The 26,684-nt window shown below is 30.8% G+C and overlaps 4 protein-coding genes across 4 annotated transcripts; 1 reads left to right on the forward strand and 3 right to left on the reverse strand.

The window, feature by feature from the left end:
• The first annotated feature begins 965 nt into the window (after window positions 1–965).
• Window positions 966–1,746, forward strand: LOC108560724. The gene is made up of 5 exons (XM_017918391.1): window positions 966–1,030; window positions 1,133–1,229; window positions 1,306–1,377; window positions 1,433–1,531; window positions 1,628–1,746. Exons 1-5 carry the CDS (start codon window positions 1,019–1,021, stop codon window positions 1,744–1,746), a joined length of 399 nt encoding a protein of 132 aa, XP_017773880.1. The 5' UTR covers window positions 966–1,018.
• Window positions 1,747–16,764: 15,018 nt separating this feature from the next.
• LOC108560741 (trypsin-7-like) lies at window positions 16,765–17,808 on the reverse strand. The gene is made up of 4 exons (XM_017918410.1): window positions 17,725–17,808; window positions 17,495–17,660; window positions 17,039–17,438; window positions 16,765–16,972 (listed from the first exon to the last, which is right to left on the reverse strand). Exons 1-4 carry the CDS (start codon window positions 17,768–17,770, stop codon window positions 16,826–16,828), a joined length of 759 nt encoding a protein of 252 aa, XP_017773899.1. The 5' UTR covers window positions 17,771–17,808; the 3' UTR covers window positions 16,765–16,825.
• A 1,657-nt stretch (window positions 17,809–19,465) lies between these two features.
• LOC108560740 (trypsin-2-like) lies at window positions 19,466–20,503 on the reverse strand. Its single transcript, XM_017918409.1, has 4 exons — window positions 20,439–20,503; window positions 20,207–20,375; window positions 19,742–20,150; window positions 19,466–19,681 (listed from the first exon to the last, which is right to left on the reverse strand). The coding sequence occupies exons 1-4, from the start codon at window positions 20,482–20,484 to the stop codon at window positions 19,535–19,537; spliced, it is 771 nt and encodes a 256-aa protein (XP_017773898.1). The 5' UTR covers window positions 20,485–20,503; the 3' UTR covers window positions 19,466–19,534.
• Window positions 20,504–21,811: 1,308 nt separating this feature from the next.
• Window positions 21,812–26,677, reverse strand: LOC108560725 (transmembrane protease serine 9-like; the record flags this gene model as incomplete). The annotated part of the gene is made up of 9 exons (XM_017918392.1): window positions 21,812–21,958; window positions 22,019–22,427; window positions 22,483–22,651; window positions 22,709–22,784; window positions 24,103–24,243; window positions 24,303–24,699; window positions 24,755–24,923; window positions 24,981–25,080; window positions 26,543–26,677. Coding segments are annotated over 9 exons (1,743 nt in total), but the record flags the coding sequence as incomplete, so codon positions are not given.
• Between the last annotated feature and the right edge of the window lie 7 nt (window positions 26,678–26,684).

Consider the following 26,684-nt stretch of genomic DNA (forward strand, 5'->3'; position numbering starts at 1 on the left):
TACACGTGTGAACTTAAGTGACCTCGAGCATTGGCCGACATTCATTCAATCCACTTCTACGAGAAATTGCATTTTTCAGACGAATAGAAATTCTTCATATGATCAATATTCTAATGTAACAATTAATTATTTTCATTCTATTATTTATTTCAGTGTGTGAATGAAATTCTAGAAAATGTAAGCTAATTATGAAATTTTATTGTGCAGGAACAACCGAGACAAATAATGCGACACCAAATGTTTGCAATGAGAATTTAGCAAGAAGAGTAAGATTAAATGACCAAAGATATTCTCCATACAATCAAAATGCTAATGTAACAATGAAATTTTTTTATTTTTTTAGTTTATGAATGAAAATATAAACTAATTAATATTTTTTTCTTTTTTAGGTACAACCCTGAGACGTGATGAGAGTACCATTTTTTCCAAGAATTTAGATAGAAGAGTGATATTAATTGATCTTACGAATTCACCATACAATCAAATCGGTAATGTAACAATGATTTTCTTGAAAATATAAGCTAATTAAGATTTTTTCAGTTACAACCGTGAGCAATAATGAGTCACAGAATGTGATGATGTAATTACACGTGTGAACTTAAGTGACCTCGAGCATTGGCCGACATTCATTCAATCCACTTCTACGAGAAATTGCATTTTTCAGGCGAATAGAAATTCTTCATATGATGTACAGGAACAACCGAGACTAATAATGCGACACCAAATGTTTGCAATGAGAATTTAGCAAGAAGAGTAAGACTAAATGACCAAAGATATTCTCCATACAATCAAAATGGTAATGTAACAAAGAATATTTTTATTTTTTTAGTTTATGAATGAAAATATAAACTAATTAATATTTTTTTTCTTTTTTAGGTACAACCGTGAGACGTGATGAGAGTACAATTTTTTCCAAGAATTTAGATAGTAGAGTGAAATTAAGTGTATCCAATGATGTAATTCATTCATTCCACTTCTACGAGAAATTGCATTTTTCAGACGAATAGAAATTCTTCATATGATCAAAATGGTAATGTAACAATTAATAATTTTTATTTTATCATGCATTTTAGTACATGAATAAAATTCAGGAAAATATAAGCTGATTATAAATTTTTATTTTTTAGAGTAGACTGTGAGAAATAATGCGAGATCAAATGTTTCGAATGAGAATTTAGTGAGAAGAGTAAGTTTAAGTGACCACAGACATTCTCCATACAATCAAAATGGTAATGTAACAATTTATTATTTTTTTAGTATATAAATCAATTTAATATAAACTAATTAATATTTTTTCTTTTTTAGGTACAACTATAATAAGTAATAAGAGTCTAAATTTTTCACTTAACTTCATGAATTCATCATACAATCAAATTGGTAATGTAACTATAATGTTTTTGATAATATAAGCTAATTCAGATTTATTTTTCAGGTACAACCGTGAGAAATAGTGAGACACAAAATGTATCCAATTATGTAATTATAAATGTGAGATTAATGGAGCCCAGGAATTGTTCATATAATGAAAATGGTAATGTAACAATCCGTTATTTTAAGTTTATAATTTTTTACCTATATTAATCAATTTTATGAAAATATAAGCTAATTCAGAATTTTTATATTTCAGGCACAAGTATGAGCAATAGAGACATAGAAAATGTTTCCAATGATTCAACGAATCTAGAAATTACTGACATAAGTAATACCACAGTACGGGAATGTTGGAAAAATTTTAGAGGTCAATAAAGAAATGTTGAAAATTCAATAATTTGTTGAACATTTTCTAATTATAAAAAAGAAATATTATGTATTGAAAAAAGTAATAATAATTAATGTAATTACATAATATTACACAGTGACGCATTATTCATTAAGGCACTGAGGCACATGTTTAGGATCCATGTTAGGCTTTGTGATGATTGTTTTTAGTTACTTTAGGGATCCCCGAAAATAATTGTTAATCCGCCACTTGATGTACATATATTTTTATAAACATGTTTCATTTTGTACTCATATTTTACTTTTATTATTTCTCTAAAGACAAGAAAGCTACTGATGCTCACAAAAACAGATGTGAAGTTGGAGATATGTATCGCATCTTTATATATTTGAGAAAATGTTTAATTTAACACCGAATCAATATTTGCAATATCCATCTCAAACGCAATAAAAACCTCATTTTTTTAAAATCATTTCGTGATGATGGATCGTCAACAATAACATCAATTGAAAATAAAAGATGAATGCTATCAATGTATACCTTTGTTGTATATTTTAAGCTGCATTCAAGGAACCAAAGGATCAGTAATGAATCAAAAAAAATTGCCAGAATTTGCAAAGCTTGTTTCACCAAAAAAATGCAAATTCTCACACATCTTTGGTAACTTGTGGAAAAATATTTTGGCTTGTTTCGCATCCCCCATATAAGTTTGCAAAACTTTTTAAATAGTAATTTGGAGAAGTTCACAAGTATGTTTATTCGGCTTAACCACGGATAAGTAACGGTACACAGAGAGGGTGTCATCCTTATCTGCCCTTCCAGGTATATCCTCTACGGGCTGGAGTAGATTGTACCGTACCGGGTTGGTACGTGACGTCATATCCGGGCTGAAGTAAGCGCCACAGTACCCCCTGCTAGTAATTTGATCCGTGGAGCAAAATAATTACGTAGAATCGTCGAGTTGAGCTTGGGATGATGCCTAGCTTGTCGACGTTGTTGTTGTACAATACAATTTTTATGGCCCACCTGCTTGATACCTCTCGACAAATCGCACTCTTCGACCCGATCGAGTTGTTCCTGGGACTAAAGTTGTAGTTTTACTTTTTGTCGACAAGCAGGATCGTAATGTCGATAATGATAACACTGGCCGTGGTCGCTTTTCCACGGCGACTTCCAAGTCGGTGTTGAGGCAGGACCGTCATACGGGTCCTCCAAAAGTTTCCTCGGGGCGTCGTGACGCACGAATACATGCTCTGCCATTTCCAGATCTTTAAAAACAAACGGTTTTCGCTCTCCGTGTGACGGTGTTTGCAGGTCTTAAAATTTCAAAGGAGCTTCCTAAATGTCTCATATAGTCCGCTGCGTCGCTGGGTTCGGGATGTTTACTGACGGATTGGAATTCTCCTGGAAGTCTCAAAGGTTCACCGTAAACCATCTCTGCTGCTGAAGCTTCTATATTCTCTCGCGTGGCGCTCGTATGCCCAGGAGGACTGTTGGAAGTGTCTCCGTCCATCTCGCGTTCTCGTGACACTTGATTGCTGCTTTGAATTGTCGATGTAAACGTTCGACCATTTTGTTTTGTTTGCCGGCCTTGGTCGGTGGTGATGCGGAGTGGAATTCCGAAGCGGGCGATTCACCCCAAGTAAAAGGTGCAAGAGGTAGTCGCTTCCTGGTTCTCCATCGGTATCGTTTCTGACCAGCGTGTAAACCGATCAACGCAGGTCAAGCAATAGCGGTACCCTTCGGATACTGGCATGATGACTATGTCGATGTGTACCCCCCTCTTTGACGGGGGCGTGAAGGTGCGTCTTGGACTGATAACGTGTCGTGAAACTTTGCACTTTTGACACTGCACGCATGCCTGTGCTAACTTTTGTACATCAGACTTGCATCTGGGCCACAAGAATCGCTGCGTAACCAGCTTCACCAATGCATTTACGCCTGGATGTGACAGTAGGTGCAGCGAGTCGAAAACCGCGGGTGTAACGAAGGGTAGGCAGTCGATGTCTTTGTGTCGCATACCACATAAGCATCTTCCCCGGGAATACGGACACGCTGTAGTTCTAGTCCATTGTCTGATCGTATAAATTCCTGAAGTCCCGGGTCCGTGGCTTGTGATTCTGCCAGGCTTTTTAGATTGATCCCTGCTGCCACTTCCTCGACTCTGGAGAGGGCATCCGCGACGACATTGTCTGTTCCGGACACGTGTCGGATGTCGGTTGTAAATTGGCTAATGTATTCCATGTGTCGGAATTGCTTAGGGGAGCACTTGTCCAATTTTTGGTGAAATGCGAAAGTAATCGGTTTGTGGTCCGTGAAAAAGTCTGCGGAAATAGTCTGATGGCTTCTACTTTCTCCGGTAATGGCATTGTGCCGCTGCTGGAGACGCTGTGCCCGAGGAACGTTACCTAGGGCTTTCCGAAGACGCACTTTGCGCTATTTATCACTTCTCTGTACTCCTTCAGTCTCCCAAAAACTTCTTGTACATACCGAAGGTGTTCTTCCTCTGATGTCGACGAAATTAATATGTCATCTATGTACACATAGCAGATATCTAAATTCCGCAGCACCTCGTCCATGAATCGCTGGAAGGTCTGAGCTGCGTTTCGTAGTCCGAACATCATGAACGGGAATTCAAAAAGGCCAAAGGGTGTTGTAATGGCCGTTTTTGGGATGTCCTCTTCTGCGACTCGGATTTGATTGTACGCTCGCACCAGGTCTAATTTCGTAAAAACAGTCTTTCCTCGCAGCGAATGTGCGAAATCGTCAATTGTGGCACTGGGTATCTGTTAGGGACGGTTCTTGCGTTTTGCGCTCTATAATCGCCGCACGGTCTCCACTCTTTGGCACCATGTGGAGCGTGGCCGCCCACGGACTCTCTGAGCGACTCGCGATACCTAGGCGCATCAACGTCGCAAATTCTGCCTTTCCACGTCCTAATTTGTCAGGGGCTAAACGTCTTGGTCTGCTGAAGGCTGGTGGACCTGGAGTTGTATTAATGAAATGTCTGATGGCATGTCTTGATTTCCCTGGTGTTCCAACAGGACGAATTATTTCAGGGAACTTCGTTAATAACTGATGGTATGAAGATGATCCATTGACTGTTTTGATGCTTTACGTGTTTTCCATCATTGTGCCTCCTCGGATAGTGCGGTTGGTTGTCGAATCACTGAGGCGTTTGTTCGAAATATCGACGAGGAGCTTGTAGTGATCCAAAAAGTCCGCGCCAATTATGGATTTACTCACATCTTCTACGACGAAATTCCACATGAAATCTCGGCGCAGTCCTAAATTCAGCACTAATGGCACTGTTCTTGTCCGTCACCAATAAACGACGTCTCCAGTCTGGTTATGAGGTTGTTAAATAATTCCGACATTTCTAACATCATGGTCCAATTCGATGGGCTCTTGTGCGACTAAAATGGCGCGTACATTCGACGGTAACTGTTTCATCCATAGCGTTTTCTGGCACAGTTGTTCCGGACAACTCTCTCAGATGGCGTAAATATTTCGAAGGCGTGCGGTCGCCCATCTCCTCACGATTGAGTAATTGACGTGTCTTCTGCTCCTGTGACTAGCACGCTCGTTCGATCAATGTGTTTTTCAAATATTCGTATTTACCCACTTCTGGTGGGTTTCCTATCACGTCCTCCACTTCGCGAATATTTTCCTCGTCTAAGCTGCTAATCGCGTATGACTATTCTGGTAAACCACAATTTTATGTTCCATGGCATAAAATGCAGGCCATGGAAGGCGGATTGATCTTCTTGTTTATTCTCAATTTTGTTTTAGAATTCGTCTAAGTCGGGGTCACCAATTTGGAAACGTTCACAAGTATGTTTATTCGGCTTAACCACGGATAAGTAACGGTACACAGAAAGTGAGAGGCAGGATACAAAATGGCACAAGAGAGCGATTATAGATATCCGGCCGCTTATACACCCTAAGCGGGTATCATCCTTATCTACCCTTCCAGGTATATCCGCTACGGGCTGGAGTAGGGCGTACCGTACCGGGTTGGTAAGTGACGTCATATCCGGAAGTAAGCGCCACAGTAAACTTTTTGAGATGGAAGCAGACGAGAGAGAATGAAATTAATTAAGATTGGCTGGAAGAAACTAAAATATACTGAAAAGATATCTATGAGAAAGGAATTGCTCATACGCAATAATTTAAAATCTCTCAAAAAACAGGTGAAGGATAAAAAGAATAAGCAGGAAACTTGCAGGGAATGCGGCATTTCCCAGACGATGCAGTATCAAACGTATACAGAGTCTGAACAGGAAACTTGCAAGGAATAAGGTTTTTCCCAGATAATGCAAGATAAAACGCATAAAGAGACTGAGGAATAAACTTATAGGGAATACTACTTTTTCCCAGGTGGAGGAGCAAACTCCCAGGGAATACGACTTTTCAGAAATTTTATTTGAAACGCCTATTAGTGGGGAGATAGATGCAACCTATCTATCAGATATAGATATGGAATTTTCTCAGTATATACGTGAGACAACACTAACTTCTTCGTTTTTGAAAATATAAGCTTGTTAAGATTTTTTAGGTACAATCGTGACAAATAGTGAGTAACAAAATGTAACCAATAATGTAATTACAAATGTGAGATTAAGCGACCCCAGAAATTGTACAAATAATGAAAATGGTAATGTAATAATCAGTTATTCTAATTTTATTATATTTTTACCTACATTTTATAAAAATATAAGCTAATTTTTTTTAAGTACATCCATGTGCAATAGAGACATAGACACTGTTTCCAATGATTCAACTAATCTAGAGACTAATGACAGTCTATAAGAGTTTATATATAAAGGGAATTCTGAGGAATGTAATAAAATATATGTATAAAATAAATAATATATTTCGAAATCAGTCTACTAATTAGCCCAAACTAATAGCACAATTACTATCAAAACAAATTATAATGTATAATTATATTTTTATTTTGAAAAACACTATAAATTCTGAAAAAATAGTCAACATTATGATTGTTTTTTCTGTCTACTTTATATTTATCCGGTTTTAAAGTATTCGATTATTGCGGTTTCTAGCAGTGCGACATATTGATCCATACTATGAGAGATATTTATATATTACACGCATACATACAATTTCATATTTTTTGTATTTTTTTTTATAAAAATATTCAACAAAGTTCAATGTATAATTATAAATACAATAAGAGGACCCATTATACTACAATTTAGTTTGATGAATACGTCAATTAATGGGGAGATAAGTGCAACCTATCGATCAGATGTGGATATGGAATACTTTCAGTATATAGGTACTAATGAGACAGCATTAACTTCTTTATAATGGAATTCATTGAGGCTTCCGTTGGCTTCATGATTATTGTTTTTAGTTACTTTGGGGATCACCGAATATTTTTTTTGTAAACATGTTCCATTTTGTACTTTTATTTGCTTTTAATAATAAAATTAATTTAAAATAAACATATATTCTTTGCATTTACATATAGCAATTTTGATTATTTTGTTGATTTAAACATTATAATTAAAATATTCCTTTCAATAAACCAAAATTTGTCTTTACATCGCCCCATTCGTTATATTAATCTCCCCATATCAGAGATATCATTTACTTTGAGATATTTTTAATGTAATTTAATTTTTAATTTTATCTATGAATGTTAGCGTTATAATAGTTTGGAAGAATTCTGTCAATTTTATTATATCTTTGTTTCTGTCATTTGATAAATGTCACTTTTATCTTTTTTTAGAATCTAATTGCGCGTAATTTTGTTTATTTAGTTGAGTTAATTTTAACCAAATATTATCAACATATTTTATTTTTTTTATTTCCGTAAAAGATATGAATGGGTTTAAAAACTCTGTTCTGGTGATATTACACAACAAAAATAACCAAAATTCTGGTCGTTCTACTAATGTTTATGATGATCAAATCAAAGACATAATTCAATCGTTATATAACTAATCTAGAGATTGCAAAAAATTAAATGTGGCACACACAAAAACTGATAATCAGTGATAATAATCAAGAATCTCGATATTTGCATAAATTGAAAAATATTAATTTAACACAATATCTATCTAAAACGTAATGAAACTATCACTTTTTTTAAACAAATCAATACTGGTGATTATGATAACATAAATCGAAAACGTCCATGATTTAAGCATAATGAACTAATACAAATCACATCGAAAGCTGAATTACATCAAAAAAGATCGTTCTATCAATTTGAAAAGATTATATTTGTTGTGTATTTTGAGCTGCTCTCAAAGAACCAAACGATCAAGCAATCAAAGAAAAAGGACCAGAATTAGCAAATTGTGTTCCACTATGCAAATTCTCACACTTTGGTAATTCGTGAAAAAGTATGGGAGTTTTTTTGGCAAAAGATGTAGCCCTGACCTTTTACCATTTAGATTACAATGTATTTTGGAGTTTGCAAAATAGCAAAACTTTCACTAATTTTTGCTGATAAGAACCAAAAGTTCTATAAGCCAAAACTCTGCGTGAGGCGAAAACTGATATGAATAAGAAAGTGAAATCAACTTTAAAATATAACTGGGTTAAAAAGGAATAGCTTTGTATCATTTTAATATCTGAAATGTGTTTATTTTATTAGATTTTTTAAAATGCATTCATTTTTTATCAGAGTAAAATAAATTATTAATCTATCCACTTTTTCTCGTTTTATTTATTTAGAGCATAAACGTCTGCATATTTCTTTTGGAAACTACATATGTGCCTGAAATATAGTGAAATTTTAAACATATATTTTATTTATACGATAAAATAAATGAAATATTAAGAAAGTGGAGAATAATAAATAGTTGATTAACTTTTCTGTTATTACCTGGTTATTAATAATTGGTTCTATATCATAAAGTAAATATAGATACTAATATTTGGTTTGTAAAAATGTTACATATTGACATATTTTGTTCAAAATCATAAAAAATTGATATAATTAATTATTGTATAGGTCAATTAGAAAATTAATCACAATATGCGTTACCGCATTTTTATTTATAAAGTATTTTTTTCGTAACTAATAATCTATTTTTAAGCATTTTATTTAATACAAATTCTATATTAACTATTTAACATACACATATTTTTGTGTTAATTTCTCAACATATTTTTATTATATTATTTCCTTAAATAAGAATTTCTAATTTACTGCATTGTTGTTTTATAATTGGTCTTGTCTAAGATGATCGATTATAAGAATTTTCGTCAATATTTAAGTTTTATACTATAAGCAGTATTTTATTCCAAAAATAAAAAATAATTAATATATAATTGCAAATTCTGAACAACTCGCAATAAATTGACTTGAATAATTTTGAGGGTCAATTAAATTATTCGAAGATCAGTTGAAATAGCATTTTAACATTTCAACAAGAACTACTTTGTTGCGATGGAAGGACGAAATGGTGTGAAAGCAGACGAGAAAGAATGAATATAATTAAGATTGCCTTAAAAAACTAAGAAACACTGAAGAGATATGTATGAGAAAGGAATTGCTGATACACATTAATTTAAAATCTCTCAAAAGACAGGTGATGAAGGACAAAAAGAATGAGCAGGAAACTCGCATGATACATCGCATTTCCCAGACGATATAGGATGAAACGCATACAGAGACTGAGGAGGAAACTCGCAGGGAATACTACTTTTCCCAGACGATTCAGGACAAAACGCATATAGAGATTGAGGAGGAAACTCGAAGGGAATATGACTTTTCCGAGACAATGCAGAACGAACAGTATATCCCAGGGAATACGACTTTTCAGAAACTCCTACTTATAATCCAGTGCTACAATTTAGCTTGATGAATACGCCAATGCCTATTAATGGGGAGATAAGTGCAACCTACCGATCAGATGTGGATGTGGAATTCTTTCAGTATATTAGTACTAATGAGACATCATTAGCTTCTTTATAATGGAACATACTTTGAGAAGAGTTGTGAGGTTTAAATAATTATTAAATAAGATTACACAGTTGCAATTTATTCATTAAGGCAATAATGCACGTGTTTAGGATCCGCTGGCTTCATGATGATTGTATTTTGTTACTTTGGGGATCCCCGAATATATTTTTGTAAACATGTTTCATTTTGTACTTTCTTTTAATACTAAAATAAATTTAATATAAACATATATTCTTTGCATTTAAATATAGCAATTTTTATTATTTTGTCGATTTAAACATTATTATTAAAATATTCCTTTAAATCTCCCTATATCATAGATATTCCTTACCCCTTGTCAACCCTGAAGAAACTAGTTACTTTTAGAAATTTATTTTTTAATTTAATAATTTAATTTACTTTTTAAATTTTACCCATATATTGAGCTGGCATAAAATAGATTTTTACAAATATACAGCATTATATTTGTTTTGAAGGATTTCTGAAAATTTTATTACATTTTTCATTTGTCATTTGAAAGATGTCACTTTTATCTTTTTTTTAGAATCTAATGGCGCATAATTTTGTTTGTTTAGTTTAGAGTCATTTTTAACTGGAATGCTAAACCGAACATTTACGACATGTTTCACTTTTATAAATTAGTTTAAAAAATATGTTCTGTAGATATTACATTTAATTGAAAAATAATTAATTTCCTTACCATAAAGTAAATACTAACAATATTCGAAGATCAGTTGAACTAGCATTTTAAAATATCAACAAGAAATAATATTTTAATTATCTAATTACTACCAATGTTGCATAGATATAGATAATATTTTACATAGCTTTATTAAGAAATTTCGACAAATCTTAAATATCCTTAAATTACAAATTTCGTAATTATATTAAAGCAATAAAAAAAATATTTTGTTAGGTACCAAAGAGTATGCTTCAAATTTACTATTAATCCTGTTACGATTTACATAGCTTTATTTACATAGCATAATATTTTTTATGATAAATTACATATAAATTTACAGAGTTTGTAGTTATATTAGAGCAATAAAAGGTTTGTGAATTCGAAACTTCTAATAATAAATTGACAGTTTTTTATTATTAATAAAACTATTTGAAATAATTGTGGATCAGGTACCAAAAGATATGATTCCAAAAGGGAATCAGAAGGTATATATAAGATGAGAAACAAATTTTCAGTCAGTATTCGAAGATCAGTTGAACTAGCATTTTATCATATCGACCAGCATCAAAAAGAATTGTAGATTGGGATACTTTGTTGCGATAGAATCAAACAAGAGAGAATGAAAGTAATTAAGATTGGCTAGAAGAAACTCAAAAATACTGTAGAGATATCTATGAGAAAGGAATTGTTGATAAGCAATAGTTTAAAATCTCTCAAAAAACAGGTGAAGGAGAATAAAAAGAATGAGCAGGAAACTTGCAGAGAATGCGGCATTTCACAGACTATGCAGTATCAAACGTATACAGAGTCTGAGCAGAAAACTCGTAAGGAATGGTTTTTCCCAGACGATGCAGGATGAAACGCATACAGAGACTGAGGAAGAAACTCATAGAGAATACTACTTTTCCCAGGTGGAGGAGCAAACTCCCAGGTAATACGACTTTTCAGAAATTTTATTTGAAACGCCTATTAGTGGGAAGATAGATGCAACCTATCTAGCAGATATGGAATTATCTACGTATATAGGTGAGACAACATTAACTTGTTTTTTGAAAATATAAGTTTATTAAGATTTTTTTAGATACAACCGTGACAAATAGTGAGTCACAAAGTGTAAACAATAATATAATTACAAATGTGTTATAAATGACCCCAGGAATTGTCCAAATCAATGTGACAATGTAACAATCAGTTAAATTAAAAAAGAAACATTATGTATTTAAAAATGTAATAAAATATATGTATAAAATAAATAATATATTTCGAAATCTAAATCAATTATTCAATTAAATATTAAAATCTATAATTTTGATAAAAAAATTACATAGTGAAAATATATATGAAACTTGAAAATATATTCAATTAATTCGAATACTATTTACGACATATTTTACTTTTTTATTTCCGTAAAGGCAAGAAAGCTGATGAGGTTTAGAAAGAAACATGTAAAGTGTATAAATTAGTTTAAAAATATGTTCTGGAGATATTACACTCTAAGGTAACCAGCGTTCTGGTCATTCTACTAAATTTTATGATGGTAAAATCAAAATCACAATTCAATAAAATAACAGATGTAGAGATTGTTGTAATTTGTATGTGTCGCACACAATATCTGATAGTCACTGATAATCATCAAGAATCTCGATGTTTACATAAATTGAAAAAGATTGAATTAACACAACGAATTAATATTTGGTGATGAAAAATGAATCGTCAACAACAAAAACTGAAGTTTCAATTATAAAGTTGTTTTTTAACTTTTAATATTATTAGAAATGGACTTATTTCTAAAATAATATTTTTGCAATAACATTATACAGCAAAATTCTTTTGATTAGTTTATCATGAAATCGTGCTTCAATCAATGTATAATTATAAATGCGGTATAAGTGTCATTTTCTCCAAAAATAGACTTATAACACTTTCTAAAATAACGGCTCATATTTTAAAAAGTCATAGTTATTATGAATTTTCATGTCCTTAAATACCAAAAACAGCATTCAAAAAACATTTTTTTTTATTGTCAATTAAATGCTAATATTAGCACATCCAATATTTCATAATTAAACTTCTTCAATTTTATCAAATAAATAACATATTTTTTGATAACTATTGAAATAATGTATTTATAAATATTTAAAATAAAATTTTGTAGCCATCATCATAAGATTATTAAAGAAAAACTGACATGGAAAACATAAATAAAATTTTCTACAAATTTAAATGGTAACGCTTCGTTTATGACATCAATATTTGATAATTAAACTGTATTATTTATTTCTTCGATTTTACCTGACAACACTTTCTGATTACTATTGAAATTAAGTATTTAGTACAGCAGAAGTTGAGATTTTAATAAGGCGGAGGAAGTCCGTTCAGTATAAATAATAAAGGGCATTTAAGCTTCGGACCTTAAATAAATCAGTATAAGCAGCCGGGTTCTAGTTTTCTAAAATATGCAGAAGGCCGTACACTCATTATGCATTTGTAACGCACTTAATAGTGTTTCATATTTAACTAGGATCCATTAAGTCCGGTCGAGTGCCCTATTAGTAGTAAACGTCATTTATGAATAGGATGAATCAGGTATACATTTACAGTGTGATTTCGTATAATTTATCAATAGCATTCAAATACGTATAATCTATTGTTTTAGACGTGCAATTATTGTACATTATCTTTATCTTATTTTTTTTAATTGTTCATGTTTATTATTAATATTTACGAATTGAATAAACGGAATATTTTAGAAATTATTATAATAAATTATTTATAATAATTTTTGTACTGAAAGTTATTGTACAAAAATGTAAGTAAATGGTAAAATTGAAGTTTTGCGTAATAGATTGTATATTGGGTTGCCTACATAATAATGTCATATGTTGAAATTATTGACCGTACAATGTAGTTTATATCAAATTGATATTTTTATATTTAACACATTTGTGTACAATATTTATTGTAACTATCCCATAGCAAGAAATATATTTCATTTGGCGTGAAATTTTCGAAAAAAAAAAATAAATTCTTACATAATAAAACTTCTTTTAAAATAATACCGTGAAAAATGTTGCTTAATATATTTTTTCTCGTTAATCATAATTATAAACAAAATAATTATTTTCTTGGGCCATTGACCATAGATCTGTCCACTCTAGTTTTATGTATTAATTATTTGATTTATTGCATAATTGGTGCAACAAGTATAGTTTTATTTCAAAATATTTTATTTTAAGAATTATAGATATATAAAAATTTATTATTGTATCAAATCAATGCAATTTTTAATTTAAGAAATTCGATATCAATTAACACATTTTAATTTAAAAAATAAACATGTTTACATCCGTTTTCTTGACATGACTTTGATTGATTGATGTTAGTAGATGAAAAAGTAAGTAATTTGTTTGAAATGCTTTGATTTTATGTTATTTCCAATAGGCCTCTTGCATGCTGGTAATGGAGCTGCCACAGCCCGAGGGATCGAGGGGATAGCAATCCCTGGAGCCGACACTTCTATTGTCAAATTTTGGATTTGTAATAGCGTTATAGAACCCGGAAAATCGAGCGCTTCTCCAAAACCGGAAACGAATTTTTCCATACATATATAATATAAACAGAAATCATTCGTGCAACATCGAATTTTTAGTCATATTTACATAAACGTATTTAAAAAAAAAAACAAAGATTATTGAAATTTTATGTTATCACTCATATATAAACATGTACTTCTCATATATAACGGTAATTTTGCAACACGATTTAGTTATATTATAGAATTATATCTAACACGATAAATATAAATTCATATAACACGGTATTGTAAATTAGCTTATTGAAGTCTTCATTTCTAAGTTTACTACTAATTAGTAAAATTATTACTAATACATATAATTGTGAACGCATTTAGTCATTCGCACAGATTTTTTTTAACACGGTTTCAGTCTAACACAATTAGAGAATTGGATGTAATAATATTGTGCCATATTTACATAACACGATATTTTAAAAGTTTAAAGTTCTCAAGCTGTAGTTATTTATGATTTACACTAAAAACGATTTTTGAATTGATTCATATACATATATGGATCACTTTTATAACACAATTTTTCTTTTACACAATTTGAAAATTTATCATCTAATCTTATACAACATGATGCATATTTTTGAAATGTAAGTTAGGTCGATAATTCCATTCTACAAACTATAATTACTATAAACAAGTGTCGTTTGTATAGTACGGAATTACTAAACACAATTCTGCTCTAACATGATTATAAAATTACATTCAACATATTAACAAGGATATTCACATTACACGATATTGCTAATGTTAAAGTTTATATTTCAATTATAATTTCAGCTCTAATAAAAACAGATTTATTTATTTACATATACAAATATAATTCATATAACAATATATTTTTTACAATAAGCTTACGCTCTAACACGATTATAAAATCCAATACAATAAAAAGTTTATTCACATTACATCACATTAAAAAAATGCTATTTTATTATCAAAATATTAGTATCAAATTTTGATAAGCGTATTTTATCCCAATATTTTTGTGGGCAGATATTACTATTCATATAAATATGTAGGGTGGAAATATTTGAAAATTTGTATATTGTTTAAATAGTTTCATTATGAGTTATGTATTTATATTTCTTATTAAAAATACATTAGATACAATACCTTTATATTCATTTTTCAAGATATTTCAAATGTGCATTGAATTTATATCCCAAATAAAACGATTTCGGATTACACAAAATTTAGTATGTTTTGATGATCAAAACCGGACTATAGTAAATCCGGATTGATCGAAACCGCACTGTGTAAAATATTGTTATATATAGTTTTGTAGATTTATTTCATTTGGTGATGGGTCCATTTCGTTCGCCATCGTCAGCCGATAATGTTAATCTCATTGACTCCCAACGCTGCAAGTAATTAACGCAATTACGTAATGGCCCAGGATCAGATTGCGCGCAGCTTCGTACTGTACGACCGGACACACAGTTATGATAATTAGAAACGGTGCCAGGAATTGTTGACCTATATGTTTCACAGGTTTAAGCTTTATTGCTGCAATGCTCCCCAAAACTAAACATTTACTTCAAGTAATAATTCACATGTCGATGCTTGTTCTAATTTATGCCAGTCGCTTCCAGCGTAATTGAAAATTAATTAAATATGACTCTTGTCCTGTAATTGCATTTGTACGTGCGTGATTTACGTTTATTTTACACAACACTCAATAAAACTTTATTTACAAACTAACTATTTTTGTTTTTTTATTATTGATTAATACATTCCCAAAACACTTGTCTACTGACCTTATCACAATCTATAAAAAATTATTAGAAAATCGGTAATCACTTTAAGTGATAAAAGTACAAATGCACTTGTAGAACTCAAATAAATATTGAAAACTTTAGCTATATACATATGTATTTTTATGTTTAAAGAAAATTAATTTATTTTTTTTTAATTAAAATGCAGACAACTAATTAATTTCATATCATAATTGGTTATTACCAAAATATACTTAAAAGGATTAAGAGTTTATTAAAATTATTACATTTAAAAAATTGTACTTTTAATATGTACTTCCTTATTTAAAATTTGTAATGCTAAAAATACATACAAATTAAAATAATTATAACTCAAATTGTGCTGTTATCATAAAAAAAAAATGAATTCTGAAAATTAAAAACAAATTCTCAAAAAATACTACACAACATTCTTTCTTATACATACATGATCTTGTTTTTTTTTTATCATATACAGTTCAGACATTTTTTGTATTTTTATTTTTGATGTAGTTTTAAAATCTTATATTAGTCTGGTTTCAAACAGGCCGGTTCAGCCCGCATTATGCGATCTATTGATGTATTTTTTTAAAATGATTTCCTTGTATTTCAAAGGTCGAAATATAATTAATATGAACATACTTTTAGAAATTAAGAAATTTGATTATAAATTCAGTGAATATTTACTAAATTATCCCAACTGAATATATATTTAATGATAATTTTGATGCTTTAATTATTTTTAATTTAAATGCATTTATTTATTTCTTGGTAATTATTGCTTAGTAATTTCCAATTGGTGCACCTTTCATTTCTTTAAAAAATCTTTTTGCCGTAGATTTTAAGTGTAAATATCAAAATAAATATCATCATAATTTCAATGTGATGTGGATAAGTTAAAGTGTGCTATAAGATAGTGTTATTAGTATGTGCTAAATACATAATATAAACGATATTTCAAAGCAGAACTCAATATTGTTGTAGGATTTAAACATTCAACTGAATCGTATTTTAGAAATTAGTAAGAAAATATTTTAAGAAATTTGATATTTTTCAAATATATTATGTGGAGAGGATGGAAATTAAATACCAAATATATAATTTTTAATTTTTTAATGCTTTTTTTTAGATTTTTTTTCATTGTCAAAGGTTAGGTAATTTAGATTCCGGCATTTTCAGTGATGTAGTCACGCATGTTTGATACGCTGGAATAGACTCCTGGGCTGGTTGGGCGGGCGCATCCGTATCCCCAGGAAACAATACCAACGAGTTGTCCATCGACGACGAGTGGGCCACCAGAGTCACCCTAGTAATAAATAAAATCAAAGTAAATAACCGAACTTTAAACTGTTAACCATAAGAAATGACATACTTGGCAAGCGTCTTTGCCACCTCCGTTAACTCCAGCGCAGATCATACGGTCGGTGATGGCGCTGTCTCCATAAGCCTTCTTGCATTCCTCCTGGGAGATGATTCCAACATGGACGGCTTGGAGTTGGGAAGGAGAGCCACCACCTTCAGTAAGGGCACCCCATCCGGAAACAACGGAGTCAGAGCCAGCTGGGACTTCTTGGTTCAATCTTGGCAAACCGACTGGTTGAGCACCAGCTCCAAAGTTCAATGGTTCGGAAAGTTCCAAAACGGAGATGTCGTAATCGATGTTGTAGTTGTTGAATTTAGGGTTTTGGTAAACGGCCTTAACTTGGACAACTTGTCCACCGGATCCCTTGATGGAAGATCCAGCGCGGACGCTCAAAGTGGAAGCTGGGGATCTGCAATTTACAGTTAATACCATGTGTCATGAAAGCTTTGAAATTTTAGTACTTACCCATTGGTGCAGTGAGCGGCGGTCACGGCGAAGTTCTTGCTGACGATGGAAGCACCGCAGATGTGGCTTCCGTAGTATTGAAGAGACAATTGGTATGGGAAATCTTCGATTACAACGGTTTCACCACCAACGATGCGACCATCCAAACGTGGGGTCATTGGGGATGCTACAAACAAAATAATTATAAGTAAATTATATTTTTTTTTGGTCAATGTAACAAATAAACTAACCAGCTGCGAGAGCCACGAGGGCTGAGACTAAAGCCAACTTGAACATTTTGAGTCGGTTTGATTGTAGCCCATCAGGGTCCCCAATTTATACTGAAAGTACTTCCTTATCTTTGAACGCGTGATTCCCTGGTTTCTAATCTGTAAAAGGCTTCAATTTGAATACAATGGCAAGAATATTATTTTATTTTATTTTTGGAAAGTTATTTCAAGCACGATCTATTAATAACTGGATTCTCATATATAATCCACGTTTCAATCATTCGATTAATATAAAATTAAATAAAAAAATTAAAAATAGAAATTGATTAAATGTACAATACATGAGATATTCAAATTACTAAAATAATGGAATTAGCAAACTATTAGGGCAGAACAATCAATTTCCGTTTGGAATGTTAACAGTAAATTATATTTAACAGTAAATATAGAATTTATATTTGCATTTTCAATTTTAACATATTCTATAAATACCCAATATTTAGATTTTATTTTTAAAAAATTAAAACTAATTAGAAAAATGTTAGAAAAAAAACAATAATGATTAAAGTATTTTGTTATAAAAAAAAGTACATTTTTTTTAATATAATAAGAGATATATTGCCACAATTTTATAATTATATAAATAACTACAGACATATAAGTGTACAATAAAACCATGTGTATCATTGTAACGGTTATTAAATAGATAATTGATAAGTATAGAATTATAGAACCATGGAAGTTTCTATATTAATCCAAAGGTTAATTATAAGAAAAAATAGAATGAATTCACCAAAATCACCTTTACAATTAAATAACTTAATAGTATGGACTTTTTATGTCTATTGACTATGAGTTAATAATTTTAGTAATTTTAATATGTAAACCTATATAAGCATTTACCGATGTCATTAGGTAAATGTATACATTTCTCGGAAATGCAAGTTGAATTTACATTAACCAACCAAGCCAGTGAATGTATACATTTACCAGTTATGTACTTTTACCGTAAGATATTATTTCAAAATTGTAAATTCTTATTTAAAAAAAAATATTTGAATCTTTTAAATTTACAAAGAAATATTATTATATTTTTATAAGTTTACAATAAATTAAATATATTAATATTGTATAGAAGATAATAAAGATATATTTCTGAAAATTGTCATAAATAATAAGGACAATATATTAGTAATGATACATGTATTTTATATAAAAGTGTGGCCACATCCATGCAGTTCATAACAAAATCATGAAAGCTATATGCGCCAGCCACTCTGTCCTTAGTTTTCACTGCAGGCAATATTTTATTTATAAAGCGTCTGAAAATATTAATGAATCCTTCAATATTTTAGAGTATACTTCCTATTACAAGAAATGTGGAAATTGTAAAGTTTTCTTAACAATTAAATGAAACTAATAATATATTCTATCATCTTCAAATATGTTGCATTTTATTAATTTTCTTTATTATTTATATCAATAAAATATATGTCAATATTAATAATAATATTTATTGAAGTAGAACTCAATTACAACATAAAAACTGAATAGAATAATACAAATATATTAAATTAAAAAAATATAATATTACCTAGGTCTTTAACTAAAAGGTTCACATGTATTAAGAAAGATTTTGGAAAATGTTTCTTCTTTTTGTCATTAATTACTTGTAATAATAATCATCATTTATTGGCCAAATTATACACAAGAGAAAAAAAAAACAAAAAATAATTTAAAAATTAATATGTAAAATTAGATATTGATATAGAAAAAATGTTATTCAGATATTTTTTGATGAAACTACATACAACTTCTATTATTTAAATGTTTACACTCCAGATTTTTCCTTGATGAATGCACGCAGGTTTTCAACGCTGGAATAGATTCCAGGGTATTCTGGACGGGCACAGCCGAATCCCCAGGAGACGACACCGACTTGTTTTCCGTTGGAAATCAATGGACCACCAGAGTCACCCTAAGTTTGCGAAAGAAAAATTAGCACAAACTTCAAAATATACTGATAGATTATCATTACTTGGCAAGCGTCTTTTCCTCCACCAACACCGGCGCAGATCATACGATCAGAGATTTCTGGTCTGCTTGGACTCTGATTATAATCATGCTGGCAAGAATCATGACCAATCATTTTAAGGTGGACGGCCTGAAGAAGGGAAGGAGAGCTACCACCTTCTGAAAGAGCTCCCCATCCAGAAACAACAGCGTCATCACCTTCTTTCGACTTTTCACCAGCCTCAGGCAAGGGAATGGCGGAGGCTCCAGCTCCCATTTTGATTTCCGATTGCAATTCCAAAACGGAAATATCGAAATCGACGGTATTCTTGTTGTATTTTGGGTGCTGGTGAATCTTTAAAACTTTCACAACTTGTCCTCCGGATCCTTGGAAGGAAGATCCAGCGCGGACGCTGAGTACGTTAGCTGGATTTCTGCAAATTACCAATTATTAATATTACAATTACAACTATGAAGTTATTTAATTTACCCATCGGTGCAGTGAGCAGCGGTAAGGGCGAACTTTCCGCTGATGATGGAAGCGCCACATATGTGACTTCCATAGTATTGCAGTGACAATTGATGAGGGAAATCCTCGATGTCAACGGATTCACCACCAACGATACGACCGTCCAATTTCGGTGGAAACAAGGCGTTAGCTAATATTAAATAATATTTGTTATAAAAATATTATTTAATAGAAAATTATAAATTTTCCTTACCAGTGCCAACGACTGCTACAAAAAGAACTACAATTGCGATGTTCATGGTTGTGGTTTTAACTCCAACAAAATTTGTATATGCATTATATAGTGCCAAACTTATATCTTATCGACAGGTATTAAAGATTTTAATTTTTACTAGTAGCTATTAATAGTTAGTTATAAATAGATGATAAGTAAACAATATAAACATTTTGAAATAATATTTCATAGGAATTAGAATTTCTAGTGAAATATTATTTTATTTAGAAATTATTGTATACTTATCTATAAAGTACATATTTTTTAACAGATTAATTTAAATTTTTACCAATAAATATATATATATTTCATTAATAAATGTTCAGAACTAATCTTTTAAAAATGAAATGTATACATTTACCGGGAACGAAATCTCGGGAGATTGATTGATTTTTATATACCGACTCCTAAGATTTACGTTTTAATCTAGGACAATTAACAATGTGTTTGCTAAAAAAATTACCAAAAATAATTAAAACAAACGACCGAACATATAAATATGGGTAGTTTTATTAAACTAAAATATTTTTGGTTCATAATCAACCAGATTTGATTAACCAATTTTATTTTATTTATACAGATTTAAAATCAAATACTAATGATTTTATCAAGAATCTCTTTAGCAAATGCAATAATTGTATCCTTAAATCTATAAAAGCAGTAGAACCCTACAAAATATTATCAATTAAAAAGGAGTTCTATATGAAACGAAGAACGAATACATGTGAAATTCCGCGATTTTTCGAACTTTCTATCTGAAATCTCGAGATTGAAAAAAAACTTCGGGAATTAAGAGAATCTACAATATCACTTCCTTATTTCTTAACCATTCCCAAAAGAAAATTCATCAAGCTATATATATATATTTTACAATATATATATTTTATAAATTAATTATCAATTATAATTGCATTAACTTTCATAATTTGTCATTTGATTTATATAACTGCAAATTATCTAGAATTAATAAAAAATATAAAAATTTAAGACTGAAAGACATGTAGTCAAAAAACAGTTTTAACAGTTAATTATTTTTTTATTTGTTTTTATTATCACTGTTACAATAATTTTCATTATTTTCTATTATCATTATTCAATTTCTTATTATTTATGACTAATATCTTCAGAATTAAAAATAACTCATAATTCATAAGTTGTAAAAATTCCTGTAGCTTTTTGTAATATAAATTAACTAATATTAAAACATTGGTTACTTTAGTTGTAATTTTATTAAAAAAATCATTTTTCCCAAAGTAAGCATTCGTTGCCAACTCAAGACCATAATATAAAAAAAGACAGAAATATTATGGTTTTAAATCTTTATTAATGTTTCATTATTTTACATCAATGATTTAAACTCCAGATTTTTCTTTGATGAATGCACGCATGTTCTCAACGCTGGAGTAGATTCCAGGGTATTCTGGACGGGCACAGCCGAATCCCCAGGAGACGACACCAACTTGTTTTCCGTTGGAGATCAATGGACCACCAGAGTCACCCTAAGTTTATGAAATAAAAATTAATATAAACTTCAAACTATACTGTTAGATTATCATTACTTGACAAGCGTCCTTTCCTCCACCAACACCGGCGCAGATCATACGATCAGAGATTTCTGGTTTGCTTGGACTCTGATTATAATCATGCTGGCAAGAATCATGACCAATCATCTTAAGGTGGACGGCCTGAAGAAGGGAAGGAGAGCCACCACCTTCTGAAAGAGCTCCCCATCCAGAAACAACAGCGTCATCACCTTCCTTCGACTGTTCACCAGCCGCAGGCAAGGGAATGGCGGAGGCTCCAGCTCCCATTTTGATTTCTGATTGCAATTCCAAAACGGAAATATCGTAATCGACGGTGTTTCTGTTGTATTTTGGGTGCTGGTGAATCTTTAAAACTTTCGCAACTTGTCCTCCGGATCCTTGGATGGAGGATCCAGCACGAACGCTGAGTACGCTAGCTGGAGTTCTGCAAATTACCAATTATTATATAACAATTACAATCATGATATTATATAGCTTACCCATCGGTGCAGTGAGCAGCGGTAAGAGCGAACTTTCCGCTGATGATGGAAGCGCCACAGATGTGACTTCCATAGTATTGAAGGGACAATTGATGAGGGAAATCCTCGATGTCGACAGTTTCACCACCAACGATGCGACCATCCAATTTTGGTGGGAACAAAGCGTTGGCTAAAATACGATAATATCTTGAGATAAGTTATATAATATTTTATAGTTAGATCTTACCTGAGGCAACAGCCACGATCAAAGCTACAATTGCGAACTTCATGATTTCGGTTTTGATTTGAAATAATTCGCATACCTTTATATACCTGAACACATCAATCTTATCGGCAAGTAAAAATTTTTCTTACAATACTCATTTTATTATCTTGAATTTATTAAAAATGTTGCTTTGATTTAACTAAGATTCATAGAATATAGTTTCATTTTTTCTTTACCTTAGCTATTGATAGTAAGTTATATATAGATGATTAAAAAACAATAATAATTTGATTATGATATTTTATTTAATTATTTGTTTAAATACAAAATTCCAGCATTGTTCTTATTTTATTTATTATGTTTATCAATTTATTTTTCATTTTTTTAATAATATAACAATAAACTTTATTGTAACAGTCGCGCAAAAAAATAAACATTACGATTCAATATCAAAAATAATAAATGAAAACAAAAATAATTGCTCAGAAAGCTATTTGTTGTAGGTCGTTGTGCCCAGATAATATACTTATTTCATTAATAAAAATATTTACATATCTATACAATTTGTTAAATTTTCTCAGGTGTACCTGATATGTACTTAGTACATATGGTATAATATTCTTATTTTGTCGACCAACTACAATTAGTTCAGTTGATAGAGTATTAGTACACAAACTGTGAAAGTAACTTTATAACAACCTAGTCCTCTTGGTTAACAATTGAATCAGACAACTTCGTCAACTATATCAAAATTGGATGATCTAGTCTATCAAGATTCATCCTTTAACATGCGGACTAAAATAATTCAATATCTATCAGTACAATTTAAGATTTTGTGATAATTTTCATTGCCAATTCAATTTATCTAGTATAACTTGCCATTTTGACAAAATATATAAATTTAATATAAATAAATATAAATTGGACAATAAATTTTGATATTATTTATTATAAACCAAGAAAAGTTTATTGTCTATTATTATAATTTAACTTCTTAATGTAAAAATATTATTGTCCTATTTTATTTATATTTTTTTTCATAGTAAATCAGTATTTTTTTGAATGGATAAACGTTACAAACTTACGACAATTATACTTTAGTGGAACGTTTACAATTTGCAAGATTAACGGTATTGTCTCTTCATAATTGCTAAATTTTATGTTTTTAAATTGCTTAATTGCATATTTATTTTTCTTGAAGAGATCTTTTCTAAAAAGATACATAAATCTTTTTGTAATATAAATTAACTAATGTTTTAATATTGGTTAGATTAGTTGCAATTTTGTACAAAATTTTCATTTTTCCCAAAGTAAACATCCGTTGACATCTCCAGGCAATAATATAATAAAAAACAGAAATATTATGGTTGTGAATCTTTATTCACGTTTCATTATTTTACATCAATGGTTTAAACTCCAGATTTTTCTTTGATGAATGCACGCATGTTCTCAACGCTGGAGTAGATTCCAGGGTACTGTGGACGGGCACAGCCGAATCCCCAGGAGACGACACCAACTTGTTTTCCGTTGGAGATCAATGGACCACCAGAGTCACCCTAAATGTATTAAATAAAAATTAATATAAACTTCAAACTATATTGTTTGTTATCATTACTTGACAAGCGTCCTTTCCACCGCCAACTCCGGCGCAGATCATGCGGTCGGTGATTTCGGTTGATCCGTAATCCTTTTGGCAAGAGTCATGACCAATGATTTTAACATGGACAGCCTGAAGACGGGAAGGAGAACCACCGCCTTCGTAAAGTGCTCCCCAACCAGAAACAACAGAGTCATCACCTTCTTCGGCCTTTTCACCAGCTTTAGGAAGAGGGATGGCGGAAGCTCCAGCTCCCATTTTGATTTCGGATTCCAATTCCAAAACGGAAACATCATAGTCGATGGTGACGGCGTTGAATTTTGGGTTTTGGTGGACCTTAACAACTTTCACAACTTGTCCACCGGATCCTTGGATGGAAGATCCAGCACGAACGCTGAGTACGCTAGCTGGAGTTCTGCAAATTACCAATTATTATATAACAATTACAACCATGATATTATATAGCTTACCCATCGGTGCAGTGAGCAGCGGTAAGGGCGAACTTTCCGCTGATGATGGAAGCGCCACAGATGTGACTTCCATAGTATTGCAGGGACAATTGATGAGGGAAATCCTCGATGTCGACGGTTTCACCACCAACGATGCGACCATCCAATTTTGGTGGGGACAAAGCATTGGCTAAAATACAATAATGTCTTGAGATAAGTTATATAATATTTTATAGTTAGATCTTACCTGAGGCAACAGCCACGATCAAAGCTACAATTGCGAACTTCATGATTTCGGTTCTGATTTGAAATAATTCGCACACCCTTATATAGCTGAACACATCAATCTTATCGGCAAGTAAATATTTTTCTTACGATACTCATTTTATTATCTTGAATTTAATAAAAATGTTGCTTCGATTTAATTAAGATCCATACAATCTAGTTTCATTTTTTCTTTGCCTTAACTATTGATAGTAAGTTATATATAGATGATTAAAAATCAATAATAATTTCATTATGATTTTTTATTCAATTATTTGTTTAAATACAAAATTCTAACATTGTTCTTATTTTATTCATTATGTTTAATAGTTTATTTTTTTTAATAACTTTATTGTAACAGTCGCGCAAAAAATTAACATTACCATACAATATCAAAAATAATAAATGAAAACAAAAATAATTGCTCATAAGGCTATTTGCCGTAGGTCTTTCCGCCCAAATAATATACTTATTTCATTAATAAAAATAGTTTCATATCTATACAATTTATTATTCTTGTTAAATTTCCTCAGATGTACCTGTTATGTACTTAGTACATATAGTAGAATATTGTTATTCTGTCGACCAACTACAATAGTTCAGTTGATAGAGTATTAGTACACAAACTGTGAAAGTAACTTTATAACAACCTAATCCTCTCGGTTAACAATTGAATCAGACAACTTCGTCAACTATATCAAAATTGGATGATTTAGTCTATCAACTTTCATCCTTTAACATACTGACTAAATTAAAGGATAGTTCCTTTTTCTTGGACATTTTCTAAAAAAAATATAATAATGCTCCACTAGGCATTTTCAAAAGGTGGTACAATAGTACAATTACTTATTATAATTATTATTATTCTAATCTAAATGCTACAAATATTATGTCACCTATTTCCAACACAAGTTAATCTTCAATGAAAGTTGAAAATATTAGTAAAACCATCTTCAATATCTAACAGTACAATTTAAGATTTTGTGATAATTTTCATTGCCAATTCAATCTATCTAGTATAACTTGTCATTTTGACAAAATATATAAATTTAATATAAATAAATATAAATTGGACAATAAATTTTGATATTATTTATTATAAACCAAGAAAAGTACATTGTCTATTATTATAATTTAACTCCTTAATCTAAATATATTATTGTCCTATTTTATTTACATTTTTTTTTTCATAGTAAATCAGTATTCTTGACTAATACAATTATACATTAGTGGAACGTTTACAATTTGCAAGATTAACAGTATTGTCTCTTCGTAATTGCTAAATTTGATGCTTTTAAATTGCTTAATTGCATATTTATTTTTCTTGAAGAGATCTTTTCTAAGAAGATACATAAAACTTTTTGTAATATAAATTAACTAATGTTTTAATATTGGTTAGATTAGTTGCAATTTTGTACAAAATTTTCATTTTTTCCCAAATTAAGCATTCGTTGACATCTCCAGGCAATAATATAATAAAAAACAAAAATATTATGGTTGTGAATCTTTATTCATGTTTCATTATTTTACATCAATGATTTAAACTCCAGATTTTTCCTTGATGAATGCGCGCATGTTTTCGACGCTGGAGTAGATTCCAGGGTACTGTGGACGGGCACAGCCGAATCCCCATGAGACGACACCAACTTGTTTTCCGTTGGAGATCAATGGACCACCAGAGTCACCC

This window comes from Nicrophorus vespilloides, unplaced genomic scaffold, assembly GCF_001412225.1.
Source record: "Nicrophorus vespilloides isolate i.1.1-1 unplaced genomic scaffold, Nicve_v1.0, whole genome shotgun sequence".
NCBI classification, from domain to species: domain Eukaryota; kingdom Metazoa; phylum Arthropoda; class Insecta; order Coleoptera; family Silphidae; genus Nicrophorus; species Nicrophorus vespilloides.